General features: G+C 43.5%; 1 protein-coding gene across 1 annotated transcript in view; it reads left to right on the top strand.

Moving 5' to 3' along the window:
- Positions 1-3,068: 3,068 nt before the first annotated feature.
- Positions 3,069-13,565, top strand: part of LOC112074387 (1-phosphatidylinositol 4,5-bisphosphate phosphodiesterase eta-2-like) — a gene marked incomplete at its 3' end in the record, with an annotated part of 55,713 nt that continues 45,216 nt past the window's right edge. Inside the window, 4 exon segments of the mRNA XM_070440506.1 lie at positions 3,069-3,123; positions 3,126-3,203; positions 8,460-8,703; positions 10,401-10,530. Of these exon segments, the coding sequence (XP_070296607.1) occupies positions 3,069-3,123; positions 3,126-3,203; positions 8,460-8,703; positions 10,401-10,530 (507 nt within the window).

Here is a 13,565-nt window from a genome sequence, read left to right on the forward strand (position 1 = left end):
TGTCTCTACCCCCTCTCTCTAACACCCTCTCTCTCACCCCTTTCTCTACACTCTCTCACCCCTCACCCTCCCTCTCACCCGCCTCACCAATCTCTCTCACCCCTCCACCCTCCCTCTCTCAACCCCTCCACCTCTCTACCAGGGGGCTGTGATGGTAGCACTGCAGCAGATGTTGGTCTTCACCAGGGGGCTGTGATGGTAGTATTGCAGCAGATGTTGGTCAGGGACTTCCAGAAAGGTTGGAAGGAGACGGCCTTCCTTATTAAATGTGGGACTGTTCTGGACACATTCAGAGCTGAAGAGGCAGACACAGTTCAGACTGGGACAGAGGGGAATACAGGCCTATTTTATTATACATGCTCTGCTAGTGATGTGTGTGTGTACGCGTGTAGATGAGTGAGCACTGGAAGCCTTTATTGTGTGCAGCAGAGTGATGGTATTGATCAAGCCCAGAGTGTGAGAGGCTCCTCCCTCTCGCCTGTTATTTTTGTTTCTGGGTTGGAGCCATGGTAACCCACAGGTCAGTCAGAGGTCCTGCCAATAAAGAGCTCTGCTTGGCTCAACCACTTGCACATAAGGGAACGGGGGATACCTGGTCAGTTGTCCAACTGAATGTATTCAACTGAAATGTGTCTTCCGCATTTAACCCAACCCCTCTGAATCAGAGAGGGGCTGCCTTAATTGACATCCATGTCTTCGGCGCAGGGGAACGAACAGTYTGTTAACTGCCTTGCTCAGGGGCAGAACGACAGATTTTCACCTTGACAGCTCGGGGATTCGATCCAGCAACCTTTCGGTTACTGACCCAACGCTCTAACCACTAGGCTACCATGAATACACTACTGTGTCTCCGATGCTATAGAAATAGAAGGACTAGAATGGGAATTCCAATGAAAGTCAATGGGTGGTATGTTTCTATTTATCTTAAATAGCCTGAAATTGGAATATTATGAACAGCCACAATAATAAAGGTGTTGGACTGTTGGCATAGCCCGGTGTGTTTACCTGTTGTTATTGTTGTTGATATTTCCAGGTCTAGTTGGAACGACTTGGTAGTATTTAAAATGTTCTTCTATCCATGTACAGCGAAATGAAATGATTTAAACTTTATTGATCCCTYGCGGGGAGGACACAATGGTGTGGCAGCAGACAGACTGGGCAATAAAGACACAAAGACACAGGTCAGAAGAACACCTGGAGTCTTCGCTGACGTAATGCCCGATAGAAGTGTTTCTCAATGTTCTCATCTCTATAGACTTCCCACAGTCTAATCTGTTGATCTCAGTTAGCCCCACCTACAGCAGTAGAGAGAGAGTTGGCCATATGACTTASTGTATTTTCTGGGTTAAATACACAGAATAGTAGTCTCTTGTTCAGCTTATTGCTGGCAGGTGAGGTTAACAGTATAAAGCCATACACTGTAGCCTGTATCATTAGCATCTACGTGGCAGTAATTGGTAAAGCACTTTGAAGTAAGTAGCGATCCAGCTTGTGTCCTGCGTTATGCCCTGGAGGAAATGGGCTGTTTGGGGCTCGGGACTGAATTAACCTGGGCCCCGGGTGCCCATTCTCACTATTGCTCGATGAGAGCCCAGGGAAGCCAAATCAATGGCCAATTAGAGCAATTCATCAGTGGGATGTCTATTACTTATACCCCACATATATACAGATGGACATTCACACACAAACACAAACACACACACACACACACACACTGGTTATAGATCAAGTTGGAGAGCTGGCCATTTCTGTTTTACCCTCGCCTCCTAAGCAAATGTCAATGAAGATGTTTATGATTAGTAGCCAATGGTAATATATTATTAAAATATGTTGTGATTTGATCAATGGGATTTGATTGGTCAATAGGATGTGATTGACACCTGACAGTTGAGAATCTGTAATTGGAAACCTCTGCCTTAGCCAAGGGCTGTGTTGTCCTAAAAATGTGGCACTGTACCAGCTTAATATGGATGCCATTAACTGGGCTCTCTGTGAAGGAGCTGTCAAACTGAAACCAAAATAATGCCCTGAATTTGGGAGTGATATTTTGGTACCTTTACATAAATTGCCTGCTTCAGTGTTACCCATTTTCCTCTTGATGTATGTTCGGTGTTTAACAAGCGCTCTGGCCTCGACACCTGTGTTCAACACTGGATCCTACACAAACCGATGGGTTCCTTTAGCTAACAACAACTGGGCCGTGTTTTCCCCTTTAACATGCTGTGAACTGCACTATGTTTCTGGTTAACTTCCCCTTTAACATGCTGTGAACTGCACTATGTTTTCTGGTTAACTTCCCTTTAACATGCTGTGAACTGCACTATGTTTCTGGTTAACTTCCCCTTAACATGCTGTGAACTGCACTATGTTTCTGGTTAACTTCCCCTTTAACATGCTGTGAACTGCACTATGTTTCTGGTTAACTTCCCCTTTAACATGCTGTGAACTGCACTATGTTTCTGGTTTAACTTCCCCTTTAACATGCTGTGAACTGCACTATGTTTCTGGTTAACTTCCCCTTTAACATGCTGTGAACTGCACTATGTTTCTGGTTAACTTCCCCTTTAACATGCTGTGAACTGCACTATGTTTTCTGGTTAACTTCCCCTTTAACATTGCTTGTGAACTGCACTATGTTTCTGGTTAACTTCCCCTTTAACATGCTGTGAACTGCACTATGTTTCTGGTTAAGGGGATTTAGGGGAGAAGTCAACTCATTCACTACTACCAAGCAAAAAAAACTGTTGGCTGTGACAGCCAATTCCTGTGTGTTGTGTGCGTGCGAGTGAGACCGTGCGAGTGAGACCGTGCGAGTTTATGTGAGTAAAAGTTTATCTGCTTGAGCTCCAGACTGAATTATTTAATTGTGCTTGACAACATACCTACTCCAATGCAAATGCATGGTATCCCTCATTATCTCAGAGAGACTCTCAAATGAACGCGGACACTCACTCGCACCCAAGTACTCTACACACATCATACACATACAGGAACAACAACTCATGTAACAGTTTCTCTCAGACTCTAACCCCCCTGTCTCTGTGTGTTTCTCTCTCAGTGGAGAAGGCATGAGCTGCATGCAGACAGGGACCCAGATGGTGAAGCTCCGCGGCGGCTCCAGAGGACTGTGCGCTACTTCTACCTGGACCAACACAAGTCCTGCATCCGTTGGCGGCCCTCGCGCAAGAACGAGAAGGCCAAGAGTGAGTGGTTTTGCTGTTCTCGTTTACTGACTGACTGAATGAATGGCTGAGCTGAGCTGCTTAGACTGGGAATTAACAGGAGTTAGGACCTATCTTTTTAATTGTGCTCTAATGACAAGTCTAAGAGTACATCTCTTTGGCTGACTGACTGATCCTCATCAGTGTCTCACATTTGACTTCCTTACTTCTGTATTGCCCTGGATTAAAAGGAATGAAGGATTTCCGCGGTCTGTTTGGTATACATATTAACGTAAAAGTCCTTTTACTCTGTCTCACATCAACAATCAGCACTTCCATCTCTCCCACTAAGCCTATTTACTGTAGTCCCAAACAGCACAGGAATCATTTAGGATTCACTTGAAACAAAATAAACAAGGTATACATTGTCAAGACAGCTTCTTTTTTTTTTTCTTTAATCATTTTTTATGTTTTTTTACATTTAAAATGTATTAATACATATTGAATCTAAGGCAGTAAAATGTGTAAAACTATACAAGGATGTGAGTCTGTCACTAGGCACAGTATATAACCATTTCTCCTATACAAGGATTGAAGTCTGTCACTAGGCACAGTATATAACCATTTCTCCTATACAAGGATGTGAAGTCTGTCACTAGGCACAGTATATAAACCATTTCTCCTATACAAGGATGTGAAGTCTGTCACTAGGCACAGTATATAACCATTCTTCTTACTACCCCACCTGTACAGGACACATCATTACTGGAGTGCAGTGAGCTGAGACCTCACTGGTTACTGCAGTAGCTGAGACTGCCATGGTTAATGTGCAGTGAGCTGAGACTGCCATGGTTACTGTGCAGTGAGCTGAGACTGCCATGGTTACTGTGCAGTGAGCTGAGACTGCCGGTTACTGTGCCAGTGAGCTGAGAACTGCCATGGTTACTGTGCAGTGAGCTGAGACTGCCATGGTTACTGTGCAGTGAGCTGAGACTGCCATGGTACTGTGCAGTGAGCGGAGACTGCCATGGTTACTGGGGGCAGTGAGCGGAGACTGCCATGCGGTACGGGAGTATGGCTCGTGAGCGGAGACTGCCAGGTTACTGGCTGCAGTGAGCGAGGGTACTCCATGGTTACTGGGGGTGGGCTGAGCGGAGACCTGCCATGGTTACTGGTGGATGAGCGGACTCCATGTTACTGTGGCTGCGGTGAGCTGAGACTGCCATGGTTACTGGGTGCGTGAGCGGGAGACTGCCATGGTTACTGGGGTGCGGTGAGCTGAGACTGCCATGGCTTACTTGTGGGTGCGGTGAGCTGAGACTGCCATGGCTACTGGGTGCGGTGAGCTGAGACTGCCATGGCTCTGGGGTGCGGTGAGGCTGAGACTGCCATGGCTACTGGGGTGCGGTGAGCTGAGACTGCCATGGCTACTGGGGTGCGGTGAGCGGAGACTTCTAAAATTGAACACTCTCCCGTCTATGCAGTTTAACTGAAAGTGCTCAAACAACATTATTGTATTATTCTATTTGTAGATTCATTGATTACCATTAAGGCATACACTGCCTGAATGTAAGGGAAATGTGTTGTGTGTGTGACTGACCTCGATTCGGTCGTATGCAACAACATTTGAAATTGTGTATTTTTTTACATTGGATAAAGTAGAGACTTGGAGCTAGAAAATGGTATCATACACTGCAGTTGAGGAACAATGGGAAAGCAATTCTGCTTTGAAAGTTGATCAACTTGTTACTCCACTTTTMAGAAAATGTCCCTTGAATKWTTTGGTACACCWACTGGAGAGCTGTTCTTTGTCTACACCCATTCAGCTTTGTTCACACCCTCTAAAGCATTAGCCCCACCCATCTCTTTAAGGATTTWTATTATGAGAAGYGAACAATGTYTATGTTGYGTAATGTGCAGTGTTAGTATTATGTTGAGTGTATAATATACAATGTCTTTCTTTTGTGTACAGCAGTACTGTGTGTCCAAGACGATTTTCCCCCTTGGGGACATTGAAGTTCATTGTGTCTTATCTTCCCGGCATGAATCAAAGGCCACAAAGGCTTTTGGACCAACTGATTGTTTTTGCTCTGGTTGGATGGCCTATAGACCTGCTAGTTAGTCTTTCCAAGGGGATTACGCATGTTTAACAGGTGCTGGCATATAAAAGAATGATGTGGAGAGAGCTTCTTGGAACCAGACAGAATGTATACATATATAATTAGAAACCAAATGAGGTGATCATCATTCCAAAAGGTTACTTACGACTGAGTCAATCTTCCTGAAAACAGGCCAACGTGAAAGTTGTGCACTACTCACCTTTTAGGTGTCAGAAAATTGAATGGGCTTGAGGTAAACTCAAAATGGTCACCACATACAGGGAACTCAAAATGGTCACCACGTACAGGGAACTCTCTAATGGTCACCACGTACGGTGAACTCAAAATGGTCACCACGTACGGTGAACTCAAAATGGTCACCACGTACGGTGAACTCAAAATGGTCACCACGTACGGTGAACTCCAAATGGTCACCACGTACGGTGAACTCCAAATGGTCACCACGTACATTGCCTAGTGAAAGTATACACACCCTTGCAGTCTTTACATTTCACTGCCCCCCCCCAAAAATAAAAGGGATTACATTGGATTTTTGTTGTTGTAGATCTACACTACTCCTCATTTTCGAAGTGAAAGAACATTATAGACTATTTTCCAAATGAACAACACATATAACAATACAACAATACAAATAATCAAAGACCTACATCTTTTTAACATAAGACATGATCACTGAAAGTAACTGATCGAGAAGAGGAAGTAGATCTAATAAATAATCTAAGTTTTTGGAATTGATCAAATTAAGTTTGGACAACTAGTTGTTGGACTTGGTGTTTCAAACACTAATATATTATACATAAGAATACCTCATGTTGGAAATAATTTTAAAAAGCGGTTGAAAAATAATTACGTAGAACAAGCACAACATATATCCTGTGTTAAAAAAAAATACACTCCAAATCATCCCTTCTGTTTGCAACAAGGCCGTTAAGTAATACTGCAAGACAACACATAAACTTTTTGGCCTAAAATAAAAAAAATACAAGATGGGTCAAATCCAATACAACACAACACAGAGTGAAATCCTCTCATTTTAAGTGTGGTTGTAGCAGCATCATGTTATGGGTATGCTTGTCAATGGCAGGGCCTGGGAAATTTGTCAGGATCAAAATAAATATATGACAGGGTCAAAGCCCAGGTAAAATGTTAGCGGAAAACCCGCCGTAGTCTTCTAAAAACCGAACCCTGGGATAGTTTTCCTTTTTGAGAGGGACAATTACACATTTTAATGCAAAAATCACACCAAAATTGCTTTCCAATAAGTATTGCGTGTTCCTGAATGGTCCAGTCTCAGCCCTGACTTAAATCTGCCAACCAAATTGACTAATCTTAAGCAATTTTGACAAAAACGATGGATATACAGGTACCTGCCAAAATAAAGGAAACACCAACATGGTGTCTTAATAGGGTGTTGGGCAACCATGAGCCAGAACATTTACATTTAAGTCATTTAGCAGATGCTCTTATCCAGAGAAAAATGGAAAGTTCATACATATTCATCCTGGTCCCCCCGTGGGGAATGAACCCACAACCCTGGCGTTGCAAGCGCCATGCTCTACCAACTGAGCCACACGGGACCAGAACAGCTTCAATGGGCCCCCTGAGTGGCGCAGTGGACTAAGGCACTGCATCACAGTGCTTGAGGTGTCACMACAGACCCGGGACAAGACTGTAACTACCAATTTGAATATTATGAAAAAGAGGTAAAAGTACAAAAAAAGAACTTGCTTCTTTGCACCTTGGCATAGATTCTACAAGTGTCTGGAACTCTATTGGAGGTATGTGGCACCATTCTCCACAAGAAATTACATAATTTGGCATTTTGTTAATGGTGGTGAAAAACGCTGTCTCAGGCACCACTCCAGAAAGTGTTCAATMGGGTTTAGATCGGGTGACTGTGACGGCCATGGCATATGACATTACTCGTTGTCATGCTCATCAAACCATTCAGTGACCACTCGTGCCCTGTGGATGGGGMCATTGTCATCCTATGGMGGKATAMCCATGGTAGCCAAAATAATGGCCTGCCCAGCATTTTTATACATGATCCTAAGCTGGATGCTAATGCTTAATTAACTAGGGCAGCAGGTAGCCTAGCAATTTTAAGAGCATMGGGCCAGTAACCGAAAGGTCYCTGGTTCGAATRCCAGATCCGACTAGGTGACAAATCGGATGTGCCCTTGAGCAAGGCACTTAACCCTAATTGCTTCTTAAATTCYCTCTGGATAAGACMTAGGAACTACACCTGRGTGGAAGCACATGCTTTCAATYTACTTTTTTATCCCTCATTTAATCAAGTGTTTGCATTATTTTGGCAGTTACCTGTATGTTGTATGTTGAGAGTTGTTAAAGGTTGGTAGAATCTTATTCACAGCTGTAACGGCTCTCAAAGGTGATTCCACCGAGTATTAACTCTGGAGTCTGAAGACATCAGCAATCAATACATTTTTTMTTTTGTTTTTWTTTGTAAGATTTTCGCTAATTTCTTTCACTTTGAAAATGTGCAGTAGGTTGTGTAGATCTGTAGGGGGAAAAATCCCAATTGATTCCCTTTTTAGAATGGTATTTWAGGGCAGAAAAAAATGTGAAGACTGGAAGGGCTGTGTAGACTCACTAGCGACTGTATATACCCATTTAATCTGTTTGGAGAAAAGAAGATAAATGTTAATGAATTTCCTGTAAAATGTCATTACTATCTCACAAGAGTTTTATCTTAATAACATAGCGTTCCGGGCACAGCAAACTAAATCGTTGCAATTATTATTTTTTGCCCTATCATATTGTCTAAGTCTCTTAATAAAGACTTCTAAGTTAAGCTTCCATCCCTCCCTGTGCCTCGAACGATTTGGCTGCCCGTTGCCATTTCAGCCTCGTTATACACCAAACCGGGTTAAAATAATTCCAATCCCACCAAAAGGAATGAACTCAATATAATATGAATATAAGGGTTATGTAAATGGATTTGCTCCATCAAGTGACTTCCTGATTCTCTAAGTTTTTTAATTAATAGGCTACATTTGAAGTGCCTCTGGTTTCCCTCGAATACTTCCCCCGTCTTTTAACGTGTTCCAGTTGGCAGTATGAAAATGGTGGCGGTAAGGCCCAAATTCAACGGTCAGAGTTTGTTTTACTTTTTCAGAGTGATGGTGAACTAACCATTTGATTCCTCGCTCCCTAGTCTCCATCGACTCCATCCGAGAGGTGTGRGAGGGTAAGCAGTCTGAGATCTTCCAGCGCTACTCTGAGGGCAGCTTTGATCCCAACTGCTGTTTCAGCCTGTACTATGGAGAGCGCTTGGAGTCCCTGGARRTYGTSTCCAGTACGGGCGAGGAAGCYCGCACKTGGATCACCGGCCTCAAGTACCTGGTGGCYGGCATCAGCGACGAGGACAGCCTGGCCAAGAGGCAGCGCACCCGCGACCAATATCCTTACCTGTGCATGTTCGGCTCTTTCTGGGCATYGGTTTAAGTCATTGGAGAGCAGGGTCAGGGTCATACACTGTAGCAAAACGTTTTTGCAACAGAAAAGGAMCGCTTGTAATTGGGCAAGTTCAGGTGTTCCCTCCCGGTTTCTTCCCTTCCCTTGTGAATACGACCCACAGGTCAATTGGATTTCTATTCAGGTCAGGAGAGGAATTAAAGTACCATATWTATWTATWTTTTMTWGMYGMGMWYTWYTWSWKSWKMTWMTWSRAKKKKYRRKWMRASRYSSYSSWCSMRMMMMTSSWCKKRYRMYWSKKCKKRYAWMAKWWKAWAAAAWAAWAWAAWAATAACACTAGGTGATATAAGCTATGCCTACGTTGTGTAAATGAGTAAATCTGAGCTGACAKAACCATTTCAGGCTATTCCTTTAAAACAATCATAATAATACATGTTYACATCCCCTCAGTATTCCTACCACCGGAGGGCAGTATTCAAGCAACCCTCCACAGCTGATTCTGACTGCTCCAAATGAGTTAACAGAGCGATGGATATGTTTTATACCTGCGGATATGTACCCATTCTCCGTGGTTGACTAGAAATAAGGGGTTTCAACACCTCGTGAAAGTGCTCGAACCACACAACATTGTGTGGCCCTCCGAGGGCTACAGAGCTACTTCAGTGACAGCCCATCACATTACCCCAGAGTGGGAAATGAACGTGAACCGTGATACAGACACACCTCTTTATGAGAGTGCACACATTTTTCTCTTTTGTAAGAAAACCTTACAGCACAGGCCTATACAATGTCTGTGCCATGTTTACAWATGGATTTCACACACACATTGCACTTTAATTTAGTGTTGTTGACTAATCGTGTGTTTTCATTCAAGAGAAACCAAAGTGTTATTCCCGATGGTGAGCTCATCAGGCGTTATATGACTCATGATCATATATGGAGTCAGAAATACCAACACTTTTTTCTAAAATAATTTAAAAAAGAAAATAACTACAGTAACTGTTGGCATGTCATTTTCCTGCTGTACTGAAACTGAAATTTAACCATGACCCCAAAACGGCAATACGTTCCGGACTGTGGGTTTGGAGAACTGCTTCTCCCCTACATTTTTGGTGAGGACTTTTCAATACTTGAATCGGTTGTGGATAATTAATAATGATGTTAGCATGGGTGCACACACAGTGCACTCGCTCTTACACACACAKGTTATTTCTCTCCCCACACACAGACATGCGTACACACACTGCGGCGTCGGCGTGCCAGCGAGTCTGATGTGCTGATGAAAAGGTACATCCAAAAGCTTCCACCTCCTATCACATTGTCTCTGTCAGACGCACACAGACGGCTTGTGTTAAAATTAGACTCTGCTGCGGGGAGTAAGAGCTGTGTTAGAGAAACAGAAGGTTTTGCGTTGTTTCACGACTGTTTTGGGCTCTGAACCGTGATGCACTTAGACGACCTATCCTAAACATTGTGAACCACGCTAGCTGTACACTTTCTGTTGCAGTCTATACTTGATCAATCGATGATGCGATTAATCAGTCATTGTGACCACCTGTGCCTAGTTAATGGGACAGATCTCTTACAAAGGACTATTCAAAATAAAGTTTAACCTAAGTAGGTTTTCACAGGGCTTGTTGTTGTGTGTGTTATCTATCCTTAACCCCTGGTCGGTTTGTACGTGGCTGAAGCAGACGTTTGCGGAGGCGGATAAGAACGGCGATGGAAGCCTGAGCATCAGCGAGGTCTTGCACCTCCTACACAAGCTGAACGTCAACCTGCCCCGCCAGAAAGTCAAGCAAATGTTTAAGGTACACTACAGTCATATTTTTAATGTGTGTGTGTGTGTGTATATATTTTGAAGGTATTTTCTGACTTTATTGAACAGATAGGGAGGATCACAGTGGTGATAGAGGTTGCGTCAAAGGCCCGGATTCCAAACCATGCCAACAATGTAGACGTGTGCCAGAGGCTGCAGCATTACAACTAGACCAGCCAGGACAATGCTGTGGTCAGACAGTATTTTAATAATTTCGGTTTTATAAAAATTTTCAATACAAAGAATCTCAAAGCACTTAGAAGCAAAATAAACAGGCCATTAGAATTAAAGGCTACAGGCGGCTTTTGTGGAGGAGAGGGGGGAGGAGGAAAGGGAGGAGACGGAGGGGAGGAGGAGTGGGGAGAGGGGATAGAGGGAGGGGAGGAGGAGGAAAGGGGGGAGGAGGAGAGAGGGAGGGGAGGAGGAGGAAAGGGGATACCTAGTCAGTTGTACAACTGAAGGCATTCAACTGAAATGTGTCATCTGCATTTAACCCAACCCCTCTGAGTCAGAGAGGTGGGGGGGTGGGGGGGGGGGGGCTGCCTTAATCGGCATCCATGTCTTCAGCGCCGGGGAACAGTGGGTTAACTGCCTTGCTCAGGGGCAGAACGATAGATTTTTAACATGTCAGCTAGGGGATTCAATGCAGCAACCTTTTGGTTACTAGTCCAACGCTCTAACTACGAGAGGGGGTGAAGGAGGAGAGGAAGGGAAGGAGTGTTATCAGTGATAACAGGGCTTAGTAGTGCATAGAGAACAGGGTGCCATTTAGGACGCAGACAAAATGTTAATAAATCAAYGTATTGAATCTACGTGGGTTGGTGGTTTTTAAATAGTCCAAAACRCGTGGGATACTTTCCTTTCTGAGATATTTAGTGATTCTTTATCTTATGAAAGAGAAGATGGCCCTTTTGTTGCCAATATGCTTCACTGAAACCATAAAGCCTGTGAAAATGACAATTACCCTTGATTTCTTAGCTAGCTTGGCACAGTCTGTGTGGATACAAGACCCGTTCACCCTGTTAGCGTCCGCTCCAAGAAAGGACCAGCCAGCTTTCTCCAAATGAGCCAGTCATGGTGAATAAAAAGAGAGAGCTGTGACTTCAATATTTCCCAACTTTTAAATTGAGTTCATTTAATTAACAACCTCGGTCAACCTCAGGACTTGACCTTTTTCAAAGCTGTTCGAATGACTCACTTAGTGGGAATGGGGATGTGTCGTCGTGACTGTTATGAAATTTGGGACAGATTTGTCACAGGAAACTATATAACAGGAAAGYTAATTGAGAGGCACCTAGAAATGGCTGTTGTGCCTTTTTCATCATGACTCCTGGGCTCCTCCTCAATTCATCCTGCCTAGATTCCTTGTATCCTCTATCCTTGCCACCTTCTCTAAATACATTAGAGAAGGTCTGATGGAAGGGTCCTTGGACTTTTCCCTTAGCAAACAGGCTATGCTATTAGCTACAAACTCACAGCCATGACACAGCCCAGTGGAGCCAGAGGGTCCTTTGACAGCCCTGCTAAGATTAGTGAGTTAGCAGTGTGTTATCATGTTGTTAGTCTGTTAGCGCTGGCGCACGTGGCAGTTCCTGTGGCGTAGCGAGCTGCACTAAGCCCTGCCCCCCTTGGGGGGTGTCACCCATATGGTGCGTAGGAAAACAGACGGCCTCCGGTGTAACACACGATAACACACCAGGGACCAATCTGGACCTTGGTGTTTGTGTGGGTGGGTGTGCGCGTTCTTGCTACACTTAGTGTACCACATTAAGTCAATTTCTCCCCCTCTCTCCCTCGAGAGATTTGACTTCCTGTTCAGTGTTGAGACACAGAGGTACGTTGTTTCTGCCAGGTGCTCTTTATTGCCTCTCCGTTGAGCGTGCCGATGTTTGGGTTTGTACTGGGTCAATATTCAAATGTTATATGTTACATGCGCCGAATACAACGGGTGTAGACTTAACGGTGAAATGTTTACTTACGAGCCCTTCCCAACGATGCAGAGATAACAACAGAATAGGAAGTAGTAACACAAGGAATCAAATACACAAGATTAGAGCWACAGTACCAGKCAAAAGTTTGGACACACCTACTCATTCAAGGGTTTTTCTTTATTTTTACTATTTTCTGRYTTGTAGAGTAACATCAAAACTATTAAATAACACATYTGGAATCATGTAGTAACCCAAAAAAGTGTTAAACAAATCAAAATATYTTTTAGATTCTTCAAAGTATCRACCCRTGGCTTGATGACAGCTTTACACACTCTTGGCATTCTCTCAACCAGCTTCATGAGGTAGTCACCTGGATTGCATTTKGAAAAACAGGTGTGCCTTGTTAAAAGTACATTTGTGGAATTTCTTTCCTTAGTGCYTTTGAGCCGATCAGTTGTGTGGTGWTAAGGTAGGGGTGGTATACAGAGGATAGCCCAAGTCCATATTATTAAATTRTGAAAGTTTCTTCAAGTGCAGTCGCAAAAACCATCAAGCTCTATGATGAAACTGGRTCTCATGAGGACCCAGAGTTACCTCTACAGAGGATACGTTCATTAGTTACCAGACTCAGAAATTGCAGCCCAAATAAATGCTTTACAGAGTTCAAGTAACAGACACATACTTTATATACAGGTGTACCAGATCAATGTGGAGAGGTACGAAGTATTTAAGGTAGATATGTCATGAAGACAGGGTAAAGTGATAGGCATCAGGATAAATCATTAATGAGGTATTTAAGGTAGATATGTATGAAGACAGGGTAAAGTGACTAGGCATCAGGATAATCTAATGAGGTATTTAAGGTAAGATATGTTAATGAAGACACGAGTAAAAGTGACTACGGCCATCAGGATAAATCATCTAATGAAGGTATTTAAGGTAGTATATGTACATGAAGACAGAGTAAAGTGACTAGCATCAGGATAAATCATAAGAGAGTCATCAAATAACAAAGAAGGACAGCAGTCTATGTGTTTGTTGTCGGTATGCAAGTGTGTGTTTTGTATTGAGTGTGTGTTTTTGATATTGAGTGTGT

This window comes from Salvelinus sp. IW2-2015, unplaced genomic scaffold, assembly GCF_002910315.2.
Source record: "Salvelinus sp. IW2-2015 unplaced genomic scaffold, ASM291031v2 Un_scaffold2614, whole genome shotgun sequence".
NCBI classification, from domain to species: domain Eukaryota; kingdom Metazoa; phylum Chordata; class Actinopteri; order Salmoniformes; family Salmonidae; genus Salvelinus; species Salvelinus sp. IW2-2015.